Source organism: Lutjanus erythropterus, chromosome 12 (genome assembly GCF_056507025.1).
Source record: "Lutjanus erythropterus isolate fLutEry1 chromosome 12, fLutEry1.hap2, whole genome shotgun sequence".
NCBI classification, from domain to species: domain Eukaryota; kingdom Metazoa; phylum Chordata; class Actinopteri; order Lutjaniformes; family Lutjanidae; genus Lutjanus; species Lutjanus erythropterus.
The window spans coordinates 6,779,851-6,794,060 of record NC_139328.1 but is presented as its reverse complement, the minus strand read 5'-3'; the positions used below and the strand labels follow the sequence as shown (position 1 = coordinate 6,794,060).

The following is a 14,210-nucleotide window of genomic DNA, read 5'->3' as shown; positions in this document are numbered from 1 at the left end:
AGCCACATATGCTACATGAATATCCAGCAGGACTGCTATGACCTATCCCACTGTCAAAGTGCTTTAGGCAAATGTTTGGTCTTGTAGATGGAATAGTTTGACATTTTAGGAGATAAGACTTCCTTTCTGACATTTAACCACACAGAAATAAACGACAAGAAATAGAGAGTTAGATGCTATTTCTTGATGAACAATAGTTTATTCATCTGGCTTTAGAATGGACTGCCAAATGTGTTTAATGAGCCCATGTTTTGGAACAGGTCTCTACGCAGGTTTTACAGAACCAAACCTGGCAACCTTATTGTGACAACAAGACTTCAGGAAGTCAATGTATCCTGCAGCTAATGACCAAGAAATAGCTTCAGCATGCAACTACCTTTAAAGGCACAATATGTAAATTCTACAAATAGAAGTCTCTCTCACATTAAAACAATAACAGAAGACATATTTGATGATATTGTTAAGTTGCATAGGATCATCGGAGTTGTTATTTTCACTTTTAAAGAGCCATCAGAGCTGATGAAAAGCTATCAGACACAACTCAGGCAGATATCAAGTTCATGAATGATACAGTATTATATTTTCATTAAAGTTACATTTAGTCACATGCGCCGACTTCCTTCCTCACACTCTGACGTATCAACGCATCATGTGTTTTCTCATACGTTATAGCAACAAGCAAGCAACAGAAACAGGAAATGCACCATTACCTTAAATAAATTACCTATTTCTCTGTGTTTGAACATAGCTGGAAACACTTTGGATAATTTAAGTACACAACTCAACAAAATATATATTTCTCACCATTTCTGTTTGTATACAGATAAAACAAACAAGGTAAAATTGTTAAATAGTAAGCTTTATAAATGTTGGTTTTTGAATTTAGTAAAAAAAAATTCCTGCTGCCAATCTTGATGCTAAGCTAATTGCTTTCTGGCTCTTACTTTGTATTTGATATGACACTGGAAATAACACAAATAAAGGTGTAACTATTTCTTTAAAGTGATGGGTTTTCGTATCAGGGTTAACGAGTAGAGCTGCAACGAATAATTGTTGACTAATATTTGCCAACTATTCTTATAATTGATAATCTGCTTGACTCTTTTTTTAAGTGTCCAAATTTTCAGATTTTAGCTTCTCAAATTAATGTTTTCTGGTTTCTTTACTCCTCTGTGATAGTGGCTGTAGACAAAACAAGACATTTTTCACCATGTCATTTTATGAGCCACACAACTAATTGATTAATCGCTAATGAACATAATCATTAGTTGCAGCCATAGAAAAAGTATTGAACATCCAAAGATACTTCTTTTATCATTATCTACTTCTCTACTGTTTATCCAAATGCTCAGTCTGTTCCAAATAATCACTTTTTTGTCCAAGTATGGCAAAATACTCAGGTGCTGCACGTTTCTATGGACACCGTGACACCTTTTTCCTGCCGGGAAAACTTTTCAGAATGAGAATCTCCTGTAAGAAACATTGATTAAAGTGAATAGCACTATTTCACTGTTTTGTGAAGAAGCAAATTACAACATTTTTACAGCCATAGCGGTTGAGTGTGTGACACTCAGGGGATAGATTTTAGTAGGAGGATGAATTCAAGGTTGAGGGACAATGCCATAAGCAGCCGTTGGATAGATAACATCAGTGTGTCTCTTGTAAGCGCACACCTTGCCGTGACAAAAGAACATGTAAGTGGCCCTCAAGTGAATAGAAAGAAATAGAGCCCCCTATACTCCACCCTGCCACCGCTTGCCTTGTCTTTCATCTTAGCCTCAATATCCTGTTTCATTTCTATTGCCAGCCGAAAGACCTACTGCACTTCTGCGAGGGTGACAGAGAAAGGTTCATGTTGGGCAAGACGGTCTGCAGCAGCAGGAATACAGATGGACAAGAAGACACCTTTAAAAGCTTATTACTTTTTATGTTTAAGAGTAATTCAAAAGGGTCCAGAAATGCTACAGAATAGAAGGAAACAGATCTTGATTATCTCTGAGGCTGCATACAAATGATTACAAGGCTGGTAATGTTGAGGATGTGGAAATGAGTTATGTGAAGGCAAAAAATAGGGTGTGAGATTGCAGGACAAGGGAATACACACTCAAAAGGTAAGCAGAGGAGATTAATTGTGCTGTTCCCACAAACCCCCACCCTCTGCCTTTGTCCTTAGGTGATTGAATGGCAACAGCTGAGAAGGTGAGGGAAGGGACACCTGCAAGGCGAGGAGGGTGAGGAAGTGTAAAGGAGATGGCGCTTGATCTACATAACATTAAATAACCTGGCAATCTTAACTGAGGTTTCTTACAATAATCTGTGATCTGAAACACAGAACGGGACCACTTTCCTTTTCTATCCCCATTCAAAACACCATGAATGAATGGGGGTGGAGCAGCGAGAAGACAAGAAGCTCTAACAGCACATTACTGCCATGCTTTTCTGTCAGGAGATGCACTAGGGAGCGTTACACACCAATAAGGACATTTCAACACAAGCTTTAGGCGAGAGGAAGGAACAGAAAGTGAAACATTTCTTTTTTTAAAATCAAGAAAATAAGACTGATTATTGTATTAAAGAGGAGAAAGTCAGAAAGAGAGGAGATCATGACATAAAGAGTAAATAAAATGTTTTTGTCTTACCTGACCCTCCAAACTGACTGCTGGCAAGAGTAGTTGGCCGGTTCTTGCCATTTGAAACTGGAAGCTCAAACATCTGAAATGAGAGAAACGATACTGTAAACACACCAGTCCAAGTCCATCTAAGACTGTACTGAGCTGTAACAGGGTGACTACAGGTCCTTAACAGTCTTAAAATGTCTAAAATTCACACAAACTAATAAAAGGCCTTAAGAAGTATTGAATAGTTTTAAAGACTTAAATATTAATTTATTGAGTGCTGTAATGGTGGTGCAGGAGTTTATTTTGAATACCTTTGTTTTCCTGTCAGTCTTTTAGGTTTTTGCTCATAAACATATTTGGACAAATGTTCTTTAACTTCACCCGTTTGTCATTTTTGTCTTACTTCTAATTTTGAACTGACAATATGTATTTACTCAGAAGACAACACCTATATTTTCACATTAGATGTTTTACATTTTACTGCAAAATTGGCCTTAAATTTAATTGAATCATTAGACACTTCCAGATACATGTAAACACCCTGTGTATTCTATTTACTGGTGCAAAGGTTGATTCGGCCGTTATTTAAGCTATCCTATCCCGCTTCCCATCCTATCTCGCCAACAGCTTCACTGGGCACGAAACAATGTACACATTCCAGCTTGGGCTGAGAGACTGCTAAAATTAAAATGACACAACAACTCTCTCGTAAAAAGTTGGCTGATGTAATCACACTGAAATCCTTCAAACCCTGACCGACTGACCCGTTCACTGATGCCCTGATTTTCATTCACATTTCTACCCACATGACAGCTGTTCAGGAAAAACTATGGCAGTTACAGTAATCTTGTATTGTGAGCAAAGAATGAACTGTGTAGGATGCCTACTCGACAAACTCAAGCAATCTTCAGAGAGATCTTACCGCGCTAAAATCCAGCAAGTCGTTGAGCTCCTTGTCTGTTTCCACTGCAGCCATTCTCTGCTGCTCTTCACTTGGCCCTTTCAGTCTCAGCAAGCGACTACAAGCAGAGGTAAGGGGAATATGAGTATATGTTCCTCATTTGTAAGATGGTTAACTATTCTGCTAATTATTAGCAAAATCAAGTGTGATAGTATTATGGGTATGACTATTAGTGCTTTCTACAAAATATAATCAAAACAAAGAGAGGGTGACATGAGTTTGGAGCAAAATATGGCAGTACGATGCATTCACTGTTTATCTCACTCAGCGGGCAGAGCCTACTTAAAGTGTAGGAAATTGTAGCTACAGCCTTTAAAAGGACCAGTTTGTATGATTTTGTGGCATATAGCAGTAAGCCTGCAAATTGCTGACCACAAAACTCACGAAAAAAAAAATTAAAGGCCCTATCAGGCGCATGTGTTGGGTTTGTCCATTCTGGGCTACTGTAGAAACATGGTAGAGGAACATGGCAGACTCCAAACAAAACGAAACAAAACCGAAAACCTATTGATTGCTATTTTCAGGTGATTGTACACTAATGAAAACATACTTATGAATATTATATTCCCATTTCTGACACATTCTTCCAATGCATCTCCGTAATTCTTACGTTTTATAATCAGATTTTATTTTTATTGTTTTCATTGTATCATTACTATCGACTATGACAGCATATTACTCACTGACTGCTGACGTGAGACGACTACACAAGCAATCAGACAGGTTTTAAAGTTCCATTTAACATATTACCCAACCCACTAACCATACTATCTACATACTATCTACAATTAAAATTAGGGCTAAAATTGAAATTATTACCAAATCTGTCCACTCAAAAACACCCAGTAGATGCAGAAGTGCTGATTTGGTCTACTGTGTTTATGGTAGAGGTGCAGGTGAGCAGTTATAGTTTGAGGTGTCTTCCTTTTCACTTACAGAGAAGTGGTTCAGATAATAAAGTTAAACTGGAGACTTGTTTAAACCTGCCTGAGTGTCTATGTCGTTGCCTCTTCCACTGTAAAGTTGTGTCCAGTGGCGTTTTTCTGTCCCTGTATGTCAACAATAAAGTTAAAAAATAAAATGTTGTCATGACCAATAGGAATTATGGGGAAATTATTAGGAAGTAAGACTAAGATTGTAAAAATCTTGCATTATGAACAGGAAATATTACAATGAAAACAACTCCAGACGATGTCTAGACTCACATCACAATATAAATCTGTCACCAGTTTCTCCAGGGTTTACATAATGATTCAGATGGATGATTAAAAGGCACTCAATACAACAGTTAGAGATTATACTTAGAGATGAGACAATGATACAGTTAAACCAGAAAATCTAATGCTTGCATGGTAGTGGTACTTTCGTGCAGGACCATCACAGTATCGACCAAGTAATGAAAAATCCAGCCAGTTCTAAGAATTTCCCTGGTTGCCCACATCTTACATTGGTGACCATGGTTCAGCCACAGGCCACACTGCACTCGTTGTTAGTCAGACCCTGGACTCAGGCTGCTTCCTCAACCTCAAAAACCAACCTGCTCTAACAGCTCTTCAGAAAAACTTACAGAGTAATAACACGGCATGCTGGACTCTCAAATAAGCAGTGTACTGTATGACCAGCCTGTATCAAAGCAAATGCAGGCCATGTGTATAAAACATCTAAATAACTATAATTTTTAAATATCATCTGGGGCAAATCATAATGTTGTGATTTTGTTGGTAGTCAAGGGTGTTGATTAAATTCAGAATTTGTGATGCTGTCAAGCTGATATACAATTAAGTGTCTATCAGTTAGTGATATTGATGGTTTGCTTGTGTCGACTGTTCCTCTGACCTAATGAATGCCTACTTTTCCTGACTTTAGAATATGTTGTCGAGACTTTGCCACTTTAAATAACTGTGCTGTGTGTGATGTGGACCCTGTGTACATCTGTGCATTGTGTTAAAAACTGACTTAATCTGTTGGTATGTTTCACCAAACATCTACTGATGTTGACGCACGGTATTCAATTTATTATGCAAGCAAAGGCAGCCATAACTGCTGGTGCATCAGTTGTTAATACTGCAAAATAATTTGCAATGTAAAAAACTGAAAACACTGAATAACTGTGATGCCAAATGAGACATAAAGTCACTTGAAGTGATACTCCATTAACAACACTGCAAATTAAAACTTAAAATGTCAATAAGATGGAATTAACGACTCTGACAGTCAATCAACAAAAGATGACCAACTTCTAAATTATATAATCTACTGGATTGTGGTATTTTTTCTTATTTTGTCAATTGTTTTGTTACAAGCAAACAACCCTTTCAGTATCTTTGACCATTTAAACAATTCTGAGGGATCCGGGATGTTTCATGACCTCAAGTACATTTACAAGATGTTACTGTAACTGAGATGATTTCAATCAAACCACTTGAATAACTCAGTATCATTTTCAAGGCGTGACTGAAGATTCACTTTCGATCTAAAATAGCACACTAGAAACAAAGAAAGACAAATAGTTTCAGCTACTTGAGTTATCAACTGCAAAAATCTTTATCAATCAAATTAAAACATATCTAATTTTTATACCAATGTTTAGGACTGCAGCTAGAAATTATTGTCATTGTTTATTAATCTGTTTATTATTTTCTTAATTAATCGATTTGTTGTTTGGTCTACAAAATATCAGAAAATAGTGAAAAATGTCAGTCACTGCTTCTCAAAGCCCAAGATCACATCCTGAAATATCTTGTTTTGTCCACAACACACAGATATTCAATTTATTGTCACTGAATACTACAGAAGCCAGATAAAGGGTCTAATTTAAGACACTGGAATCAGAGAATTATGAGTTTTTTCTCTTAAAAAATAAATCAAACTGATTAAATAATTAGAAAAATAGTTAGCTATTAATTTAATGGTTGATAATCAATCGACTAACCGTTGCAGCTCTACCAGTGTTGTATGCATTACAAGAGTGCTACTATTAGCCTACCTGTGATACTCCTTGAAATATTGTGAGTAATCTCACTACTTTATTTGTTTGTAATCAAGTTAAACCATAACAGAGACAACACCCAAAATCAACAATTTGTTTACAGTTAAAGCTCATAACAAAATATCAACTGTTTCTGATTTTAAAGGCACGAAAGCAGAGCTGAAACAATTAATCAATTAGCTGTCAACTGTTGAATTAATTGCCATTTATTTTGCTAATCGATTAATCAGTTTTAGTGATTTTTTTTTTTTTTTTATTAAAAAAAAAGTCAGATTTCTCCGATCGCAGCTTCTTAAATATGAATATTTTCTGGTCTCTTTGGTCGCTCTATGACAGTAAACTGAATATATTTAGTTGTGGACAAACAAGACATTTGAGGGTGTCACTTTAGGCTTTTGGGAAACACGTATCAACATTTTCTGACATTTTATAGAACAAGCAAGTAATCCATTAATTGAATAAACAACTAAAAGATTAATCAACAATGAAAATAAACATTAGTTGCAACCCTGCATGAAAGGATGCAACCACAAGATGAAGGAAAACGGGTGAAAAGCAACGTAAACAAGTAATAATCACACAAATAAAGAGTAACTAATGATAAATGTTATTACATGAAACCAAGCCAAAATGTTCTGGCACTACCCTAATCTAGAAATTTCAGTCTCTGTTTGAGCTGAGGTCAAAATGGGGGATAAGTGTTTTAGCCCCTCCTAACAAATGGAAGTTGCATTACGCTTGTCTTGAGCACCCCCACCTTCGGCCTGACCATTTGGCGTCAACTTTTACGGCACTAATCCCCACACAACATCTCGTACCCGGCATCAAATGAGACACGATCAGTTATCGATAGCCTGTGTGTTTCAGGGCTCGTGTGTAGGGTTTAAAAAGCCCTGCGGGATGTTTAAAAGGACCTAAAAAACCTGTTGCCTGCCCTCCCTCACGTCGTGCAGGAGTCTGGGACACTGATGAACACAAAGACTCGGGCCAGCAAAGTTTCAGTTTAGTGGTCAAAACGCAACAAAATGAGAATAAAAGTCCAAATTTATGTAAAGAATCCTTCAAATGTATTTTTCACCATGCAGGATGCAATAAATAAAGCTTTGGATGCATTCATGTTGCTTGTATAGTGGTGGTGTTGTTATTAAGAGGTGGAGGGGGTAAAAATAACACCCCAGAGTTATACTTTGAAGTAGAATTTTTGCACATTGCACAATATGTGGATTTTACATATGTTAACACAGTGACCAAAGCTACATTAGCATCTATAACATGTGGATAAGACTGCAATGTTAGCTAAACACAAGAGTGTTATAGTTGTATGTTAATGTTTCACGGCTAATGTTGCATTTGCACCACGAAAACCAACATACAGAGTCAGACAGCACAATCCAAGGGGTCTAACTAGTAATATGTTAATGCCATGTAACGTTATAACCAATTGAAGTGAACAAAGAAGTCTTTTCCACCACATATAAGATTGTAATAGTCAATAGTAACACGGCGAGCTCGCGCAGGCCGAAGGGACCCCCGCTTTTCCCGGCTGTGGCACTCGGTACAACTTGAACGATGCGCTTAAAAACTTGCTTATTACTCTGGTTAACAACGTGGCAGACAACTTCAGTTTGATATGCATATGCTTGTTATGAATTCGTATTTATCCGCGTAGTTACCTGGATTCAATTATGTGGCATCCAACAGGGAGAAATCAGCGGCTGGAGTGGAGAGAAAAACAAAGTTAGGGATAGGATCCTTCCCCCCGTGGTCCGGACTGTGGGCTTGATGAAAATGAGGAAAGACAATATGAACCAGTCCTCCGTCCGCCTTCGTCTCCTTTTGTTGTCTTCCGTCACGAAAGTAAAAACACGTCTCTAACACAAACCATAACTCTTGTGTTACAGCCGTTTGCTTATTGTTAGAGAAATTGTAACCATTTCATTTTCCAAGTAGACATTTTAACAGCCTCCACATTGTCGGTTCACTCCGAGTATCAATCCGCGAGCAGCACAGCAGCCTACGGGAGGACATGGACGCTGAAACATCAACGGTCTCCCATCTGAACTGAAACGAAGTGGCCGAACGAAGCAGGTTTCAGCTGTTTTCGCGTCGACGCGGCGGTTATCTCAAATACCACAAATGTCACGGGGTTGTGGCGATGAACGAGACGCAAAACGATCGGATTCGCGGGGGTCTATGTCGACTGGCGGATGAGGACAGCGGAAAGCCCAACACACTACAGATGGAATGATAATATCAGAGGGAGGACCAATTGGATACGACCAACATTTGATTGGCAACTGGGGCGCCCAAATATGTTTCATCATCAACCTTTAGGGCAGTGTCATCTAGCCTACGGGTTTTTTTTACACTTTAGTTTTGCTCTCGAACAGTGCTTGTGCTATAAGAAATGTTCGTGTGTGTGTGTGGGAAAGAGGTGGGAGTCCACCATGCTCAGACGGTTATGCCAAACGTGGGTAACAAAGTTTCTTTTACGGTGAATTGTAATTTGCCATGTTGTCTAAATTTATGGTCAAAGATGGCAGCTCATGCGTTGACCTTGCTGTGAATAAATCCCTGAAAAACCACACTAATCATACCGACCTGTGCAGTATAATAACATGCGCACTATTCCAGTATTAAAGGGATAGTTCAACCCAAAATTAAAAATCCATATTTTTCTGAAAGGTTCATTTATGCTGAAAGTTAGATACAGATACGGACGAACCCTTCTTTCTGTACTCCGTGTTCATTTTTGAAAGCTTATGGATATAGATCAAGCAAGACACGACAAATTTTAAAAATCAAAAAGTACTGGAAATGACGTTCGTCTTCAGTTAGCTCACTGGATCCCAAACTTTATTTAGCATGCCCCCCTTCTGAAGCCCAAAAACAGTTCACGCCCGCCCGCATTATAATGTATTATAATCATTAACAATAATCGGGGAAGAAACTGTTTTTTAAAAAAGGATTCAAGTTGAAGCAAACTTGTTCGCTTGTTTATTTCCCCGATATAAGACATATTCATTAAACTTTGTTTCATTCTATTTTTCTCCCCTGGTCTTCCGTGCCCCCGCTGCAGTGGCACTGCGCCCCCCAGTTTCGGAACCACTGAATTAATTAGTGGAAAAAAAAATTCCATCCACATGTCAAGATGTATTTAATAGCTGCAAGAACACTTTTGCAACCTCCTCCAGTGTTGCCATATTTGTTGTAATCAGAAACTTTTGACATCTACTTTTTTTAGGGTAACTTTTGACTCTGAGTGGCGCCCTCTAGTGGACGTATTGCTCAACATCCATGCCAACATAAAGGACGCATGGAAGTACGTGAGCAGTGACAGTTACACCTTTTGAAACAGATGCATCTACTTTTATGTATAAAGAAGGCCGAAATGCGCCTTTACCTGTAGTGTTATTAATCCATCCGGATTGTTTTGGTGTGAATTGGCAAGTTTTTGAGCTGTCTGGCGTAGAGATGTCTGTCTTGTCTCAAATATAATGGAACTAGCACCAAAAACATACTTTTACAAAACTCAACAACGGCCTCTCTTTCCATAAATCATGACCTGGTTACTCAAAATAATCCACAGATCCTGTTGTAAGCAGTTTCATGAAGGAACTATTTTCTTTTTAACCAAACTACACCCACCAACCGAATCACTGCACAGAAGGAAGCGTGCATCGGCTCATGGACGAGAAGTTACAGCTCAGCCGAGGAGGACGCCTTTAATATTTATTTCCCGTGCAGTCAAGAGTACAAGCCTCTCATCCATGAACAGATGCTCGCTTCCTTCTGCGTAGTTTTACAGTTGGTGGACAGTAGAAAGAAAATAGTTCCTACACGACTTATTCCTTATCTCATTCATAATGCTATTTTTGTCCAATAGTTTTAGTTTAGTTTGCCGTCAAGAGAGAAAAACGTGTAATTTGAAAATGCTATGAAAACATCCTCACAAATAATGATTATAATTACAGTGCCCTGTGTTCACAATGATATTTGCAGTCTTACAATATCAACTATCATCATTTGTTTTTGAGAGGAAAAACATCCTGTGATATATAATTACGCATTCATAAGCGGTCAATAGTTTTAGCTTAGTGTTTAGGGAGGAAAGAAACAAAAGCAGTAATGGCAATGGCAGTTTTATTTATATAATCTATTTATAAACGCTCAACGTGCTTTACACTGAAAAACAAAATATAAAAATAGGTAACACAAGAAATATAAATCTAAAAAGAGAAGCATGAAAAAAATACAGAAGCTGAATCAATGAAGCATATACACAAACATACCACACGATAAAAATCGAAAATATCAGAATGATCAAATTAAAAAACCCTGCCCAGTCACATAGCTGTACATGTTACAAACTGTACAATAAACAAGCGCTTCCATAGAAACACACACCCACACACAGAGTAATCAACAAATAGCCTGGGAGAACAGGAGCATTTTGAGTTCCCTTTTGAATGGGGACACAGTTGTGATGGACCTCCAGTGAGCAGGCGGCTTGTTCCACAGAGCAGAACCACAGTAGCTGAAGGCATCCTCACCAGACTTGGATCCAATTCTGGGCACAGCTAGAAGACCTCCACATGATGATCTGAGAGGCATGATCAGAATATAATCTGTGGGCAAGTCAGAGACTGCGGAACCAAACCAATGAGTGCTTTATAGACTAGTAGAGTGAAAGCATGGGCGAGTGCGTGTGAACGTGTGTGTGGAAGAGAGACAGAAAGTGGTAGAAAGAAAAAGAGTAATGGCACAGCTACTTCCTTTTGTCAACCAGAATCAAAAGACTTGAGTTTAGAGCATGAGACAGCATCTAACTAACTCACATACAGAGTCCGGCTGCTGTTTTTCATGAGCTGTACCTTGGTGGTTATGTAAACAAGGCTGCACTTAATGTGACTGTTTGTTTTCAGTCTTTCTAAAGAAAACCTCAACTGGTTCAAGGGGAAAAAAAACCCAAATAACATCTGTGCTGGCCTTTACGAGAAAACTCAGCCATCCACTTTGTGGTTGGCAAAACACACACACACATATGCTCAGCATGCATTGCACACATGCAACCCAGACACGAACCTGTATGCTGCTAACAAAGGGACTAACGTCTGGTTATGATGTCGTCATTTTAGAACTAAATAAATAAATTAAATGTACCAAAGAAGCAGACAATTCATGCACACAATTGCACTGTTATAGACAGATGCAATTAAATAGGTGTAAAGATATACTTTTAGAAATAAAGGTGCTATGTAGAACCATAAAGGGTTATGCAACATGTCACTACAGAACCCTTTTTAGTTCCTGGTTGAACCTTTGAGGCTGTACTTGGAACCCTCTCAGAGAGTCCTACTTTGAACTCAACATAAAGAGTTATACCTAGAACCATCTATGAAAGGTTTCACCCAGAACCCCCCCCCTATGAGAGGTTCTACAGAGAACCCTTCTGTGGCGTAATGAGTCCACCCAGAACCTGGGCCTTTTTCCACCAAATAAGCTCTGGTTCTTGAACCGGTACTGTTCAAGATTCTTGGAACTTTGGTGCTACTTAGTGAACCAACTGTATTTCCAGCAGTTTTGAGTGGAACCTGTGGAATTAACAACCTGTAGCCCACACTGGTTCCTAAAACAGGTCTTTTCCACTAACATGGAACTGACCCTATTCCGGTTCAAGCAACTACTTTTGAAACATTGTGAACATTTCCACCAAACATGAATTAGTTCGCAGGCTGGGTCGCTAGATAGCACAGAGGTTCCAAGAATTTTAAATGGAACCAGAGCTAGTTTTATCTAGAACATTTCCACCTTCTAAGGGTGAAAGCCAGAGCTGAAAACCATTTTATATTCCAAGGGTCTTATCTAGAACCCACTCAGGGTTCTGCTAATACCCCTTTTAAATTATGGTACAAAGAACTCTTGATGAAAGAGTTCCTAGTCTTCCTTCCCTGGATGAAAAGGGGTCTTAATACAACTTTTCAGGTACTGAGCCAAATTACGTATGTGGAAATGCTTACAACAGTTCAAAATTAGATGCTTGAACTAGAATGGGGCTGGTTCCATGTTGGTGGAAAAGGCCTATCATGGGGATCTAGCCAGAACCTTTCCACCTTCTAACTTCTTCTGCCAAGAACCCTTGACTAACCCTATAGAAACCCTTGACACAAGACTTCTTAAAGGGTTTCAACAATCCTCTAAGAACTCCTTTCAAAAAGGGTTCTTTGGAGGAAAAAGATTCTTAATGGAACCCTTAGTCTTACAAAGAAGGCTTAAGGAATTTTTCAGGAGCAAATGGTTCTGGGCAGAACCTCAGTCCTACAGGAAGTGCTTTGCCTGGGTCCAGACTTGGAAATCCGCCCACCCCACTGAGTTGAAATGAGGTGTAACGAGTTGACAATTCAGTCTGATATCAGGTGAGGAAGATCCCTTTCTGAACCCTTATTTCTAAGACTGTACACCTCAGCTTTATATTTTTTGCATTCAGTCAGTGTGAGCAGATCAACCTCATTATGACAAAACAGGCCTCATGTCACAGATTGACTCGTGAAGCTCCTACAGTACACCTGGGGAAAGAAGGCGCATGTATTTGCCATGGAAGTGATCATATCACAGCTCTACACAAAACATCAAACAATGTTTGGTTTGTTGCCTTTTCAAAAGTAGGACGAGCGGCATGGAGGCAAAACAACATCAAGGTTGTACGGTAAGGCGCAAGACACAAAGAAAAATCTATATTTAGAGTGGAACTCCATTTTCCTAACCCCCAAGTGTGTACCCTCCTCTCCACCCACTCTTTCCTGGGCTCTCTCTTCTATTTCTTCTAGACAAGCACTGTTTGTAAATGGGTTACCCCCATGCAGCCACCCACGCATCAGGTACAGTATGAAGACCTGGGGCATCCTGTTATGACTTCTGGTTTCCTGTTTCCTGTGAAAAATACAGCCCCCCACCCCCACCCCCCTCACACACAAACACACTCATGAACTCCACCGCTCAGCGGCACACACCGCACAGAGCAGGGCTGCATGGGATCAGCTGCTAACACCCCATTTCCAAATATATTAGTTTGAGTGTTTGCTCTTACAATCCTGGCTTAAGCATTTGGGACTGTGTTCAGTATAAATATCAAACTACTGCCACTTGGATTCAGTTAAAAATATGGTGCCATGCTCTTTTTCACTGAAAAACTTCCTGCTTGATCTGGTTAAATCATCACATTATTATGTAGATCAAGCATGTCTAGTCTTTGTTTAAACTACTGTATATTTTTAAGTGAATCTTACTTAAAATAGCAGCCACTTTCACATAATTCAGGTTAATCTAAGTAAACCCAAAGGTCCAATACTGTGCATGTGAAAACATTAGACGCGAAGTCACCTACAAATCCCATCATCCATTGCCTCAAAACACAGCCAGTCACTAAACTGTGGTTTGGCTAGTTTAGCCAGACTATTCTTGCTTTAACTAAATCTTTCTTCTTTCCTGTTTCTTGTATTGAAATTACCACCTTGTTAACTAGCTAGCAAACAATTGATGTATATTAGCTACCTAGCTAGGAAGTGCTTTGCTAACATTCGCTGTAACATGTAACTACTTAAACAACAATTGATAAATATTAGCTAATTAGTTAGCAAATGCT

The 14,210-nt window shown here is 38.8% G+C and overlaps 1 protein-coding gene across 6 annotated transcripts in view; it reads right to left on the bottom strand.

Moving 5' to 3' along the window:
* The window catches only part of LOC146317491 (transcription factor E2-alpha-like), a 32,240-nt gene extending 23,482 nt beyond the window's left edge, over window positions 1–8,758 (bottom strand). For 2 of the 6 annotated variants that reach the window (XM_084731424.1, XM_084731427.1), the window contains exons 1-3: window positions 8,242–8,758; window positions 3,541–3,637; window positions 2,640–2,712 (exon numbers count right to left, since the gene is read on the bottom strand). In XM_084731424.1, the coding sequence (XP_084587550.1) occupies window positions 2,640–2,712; window positions 3,541–3,594 (127 nt within the window). In that variant the 5' untranslated portion in view covers window positions 3,595–3,637; window positions 8,242–8,758. The remainder of the gene's footprint in view (window positions 1–2,639; window positions 2,713–3,540; window positions 3,638–8,241) is intronic. The other 4 variants (XM_084731423.1, XM_084731426.1, XM_084731422.1 and 1 more) reach the window with 4 other exon arrangements.
* Window positions 8,759–14,210: the final 5,452 nt, after the last annotated feature.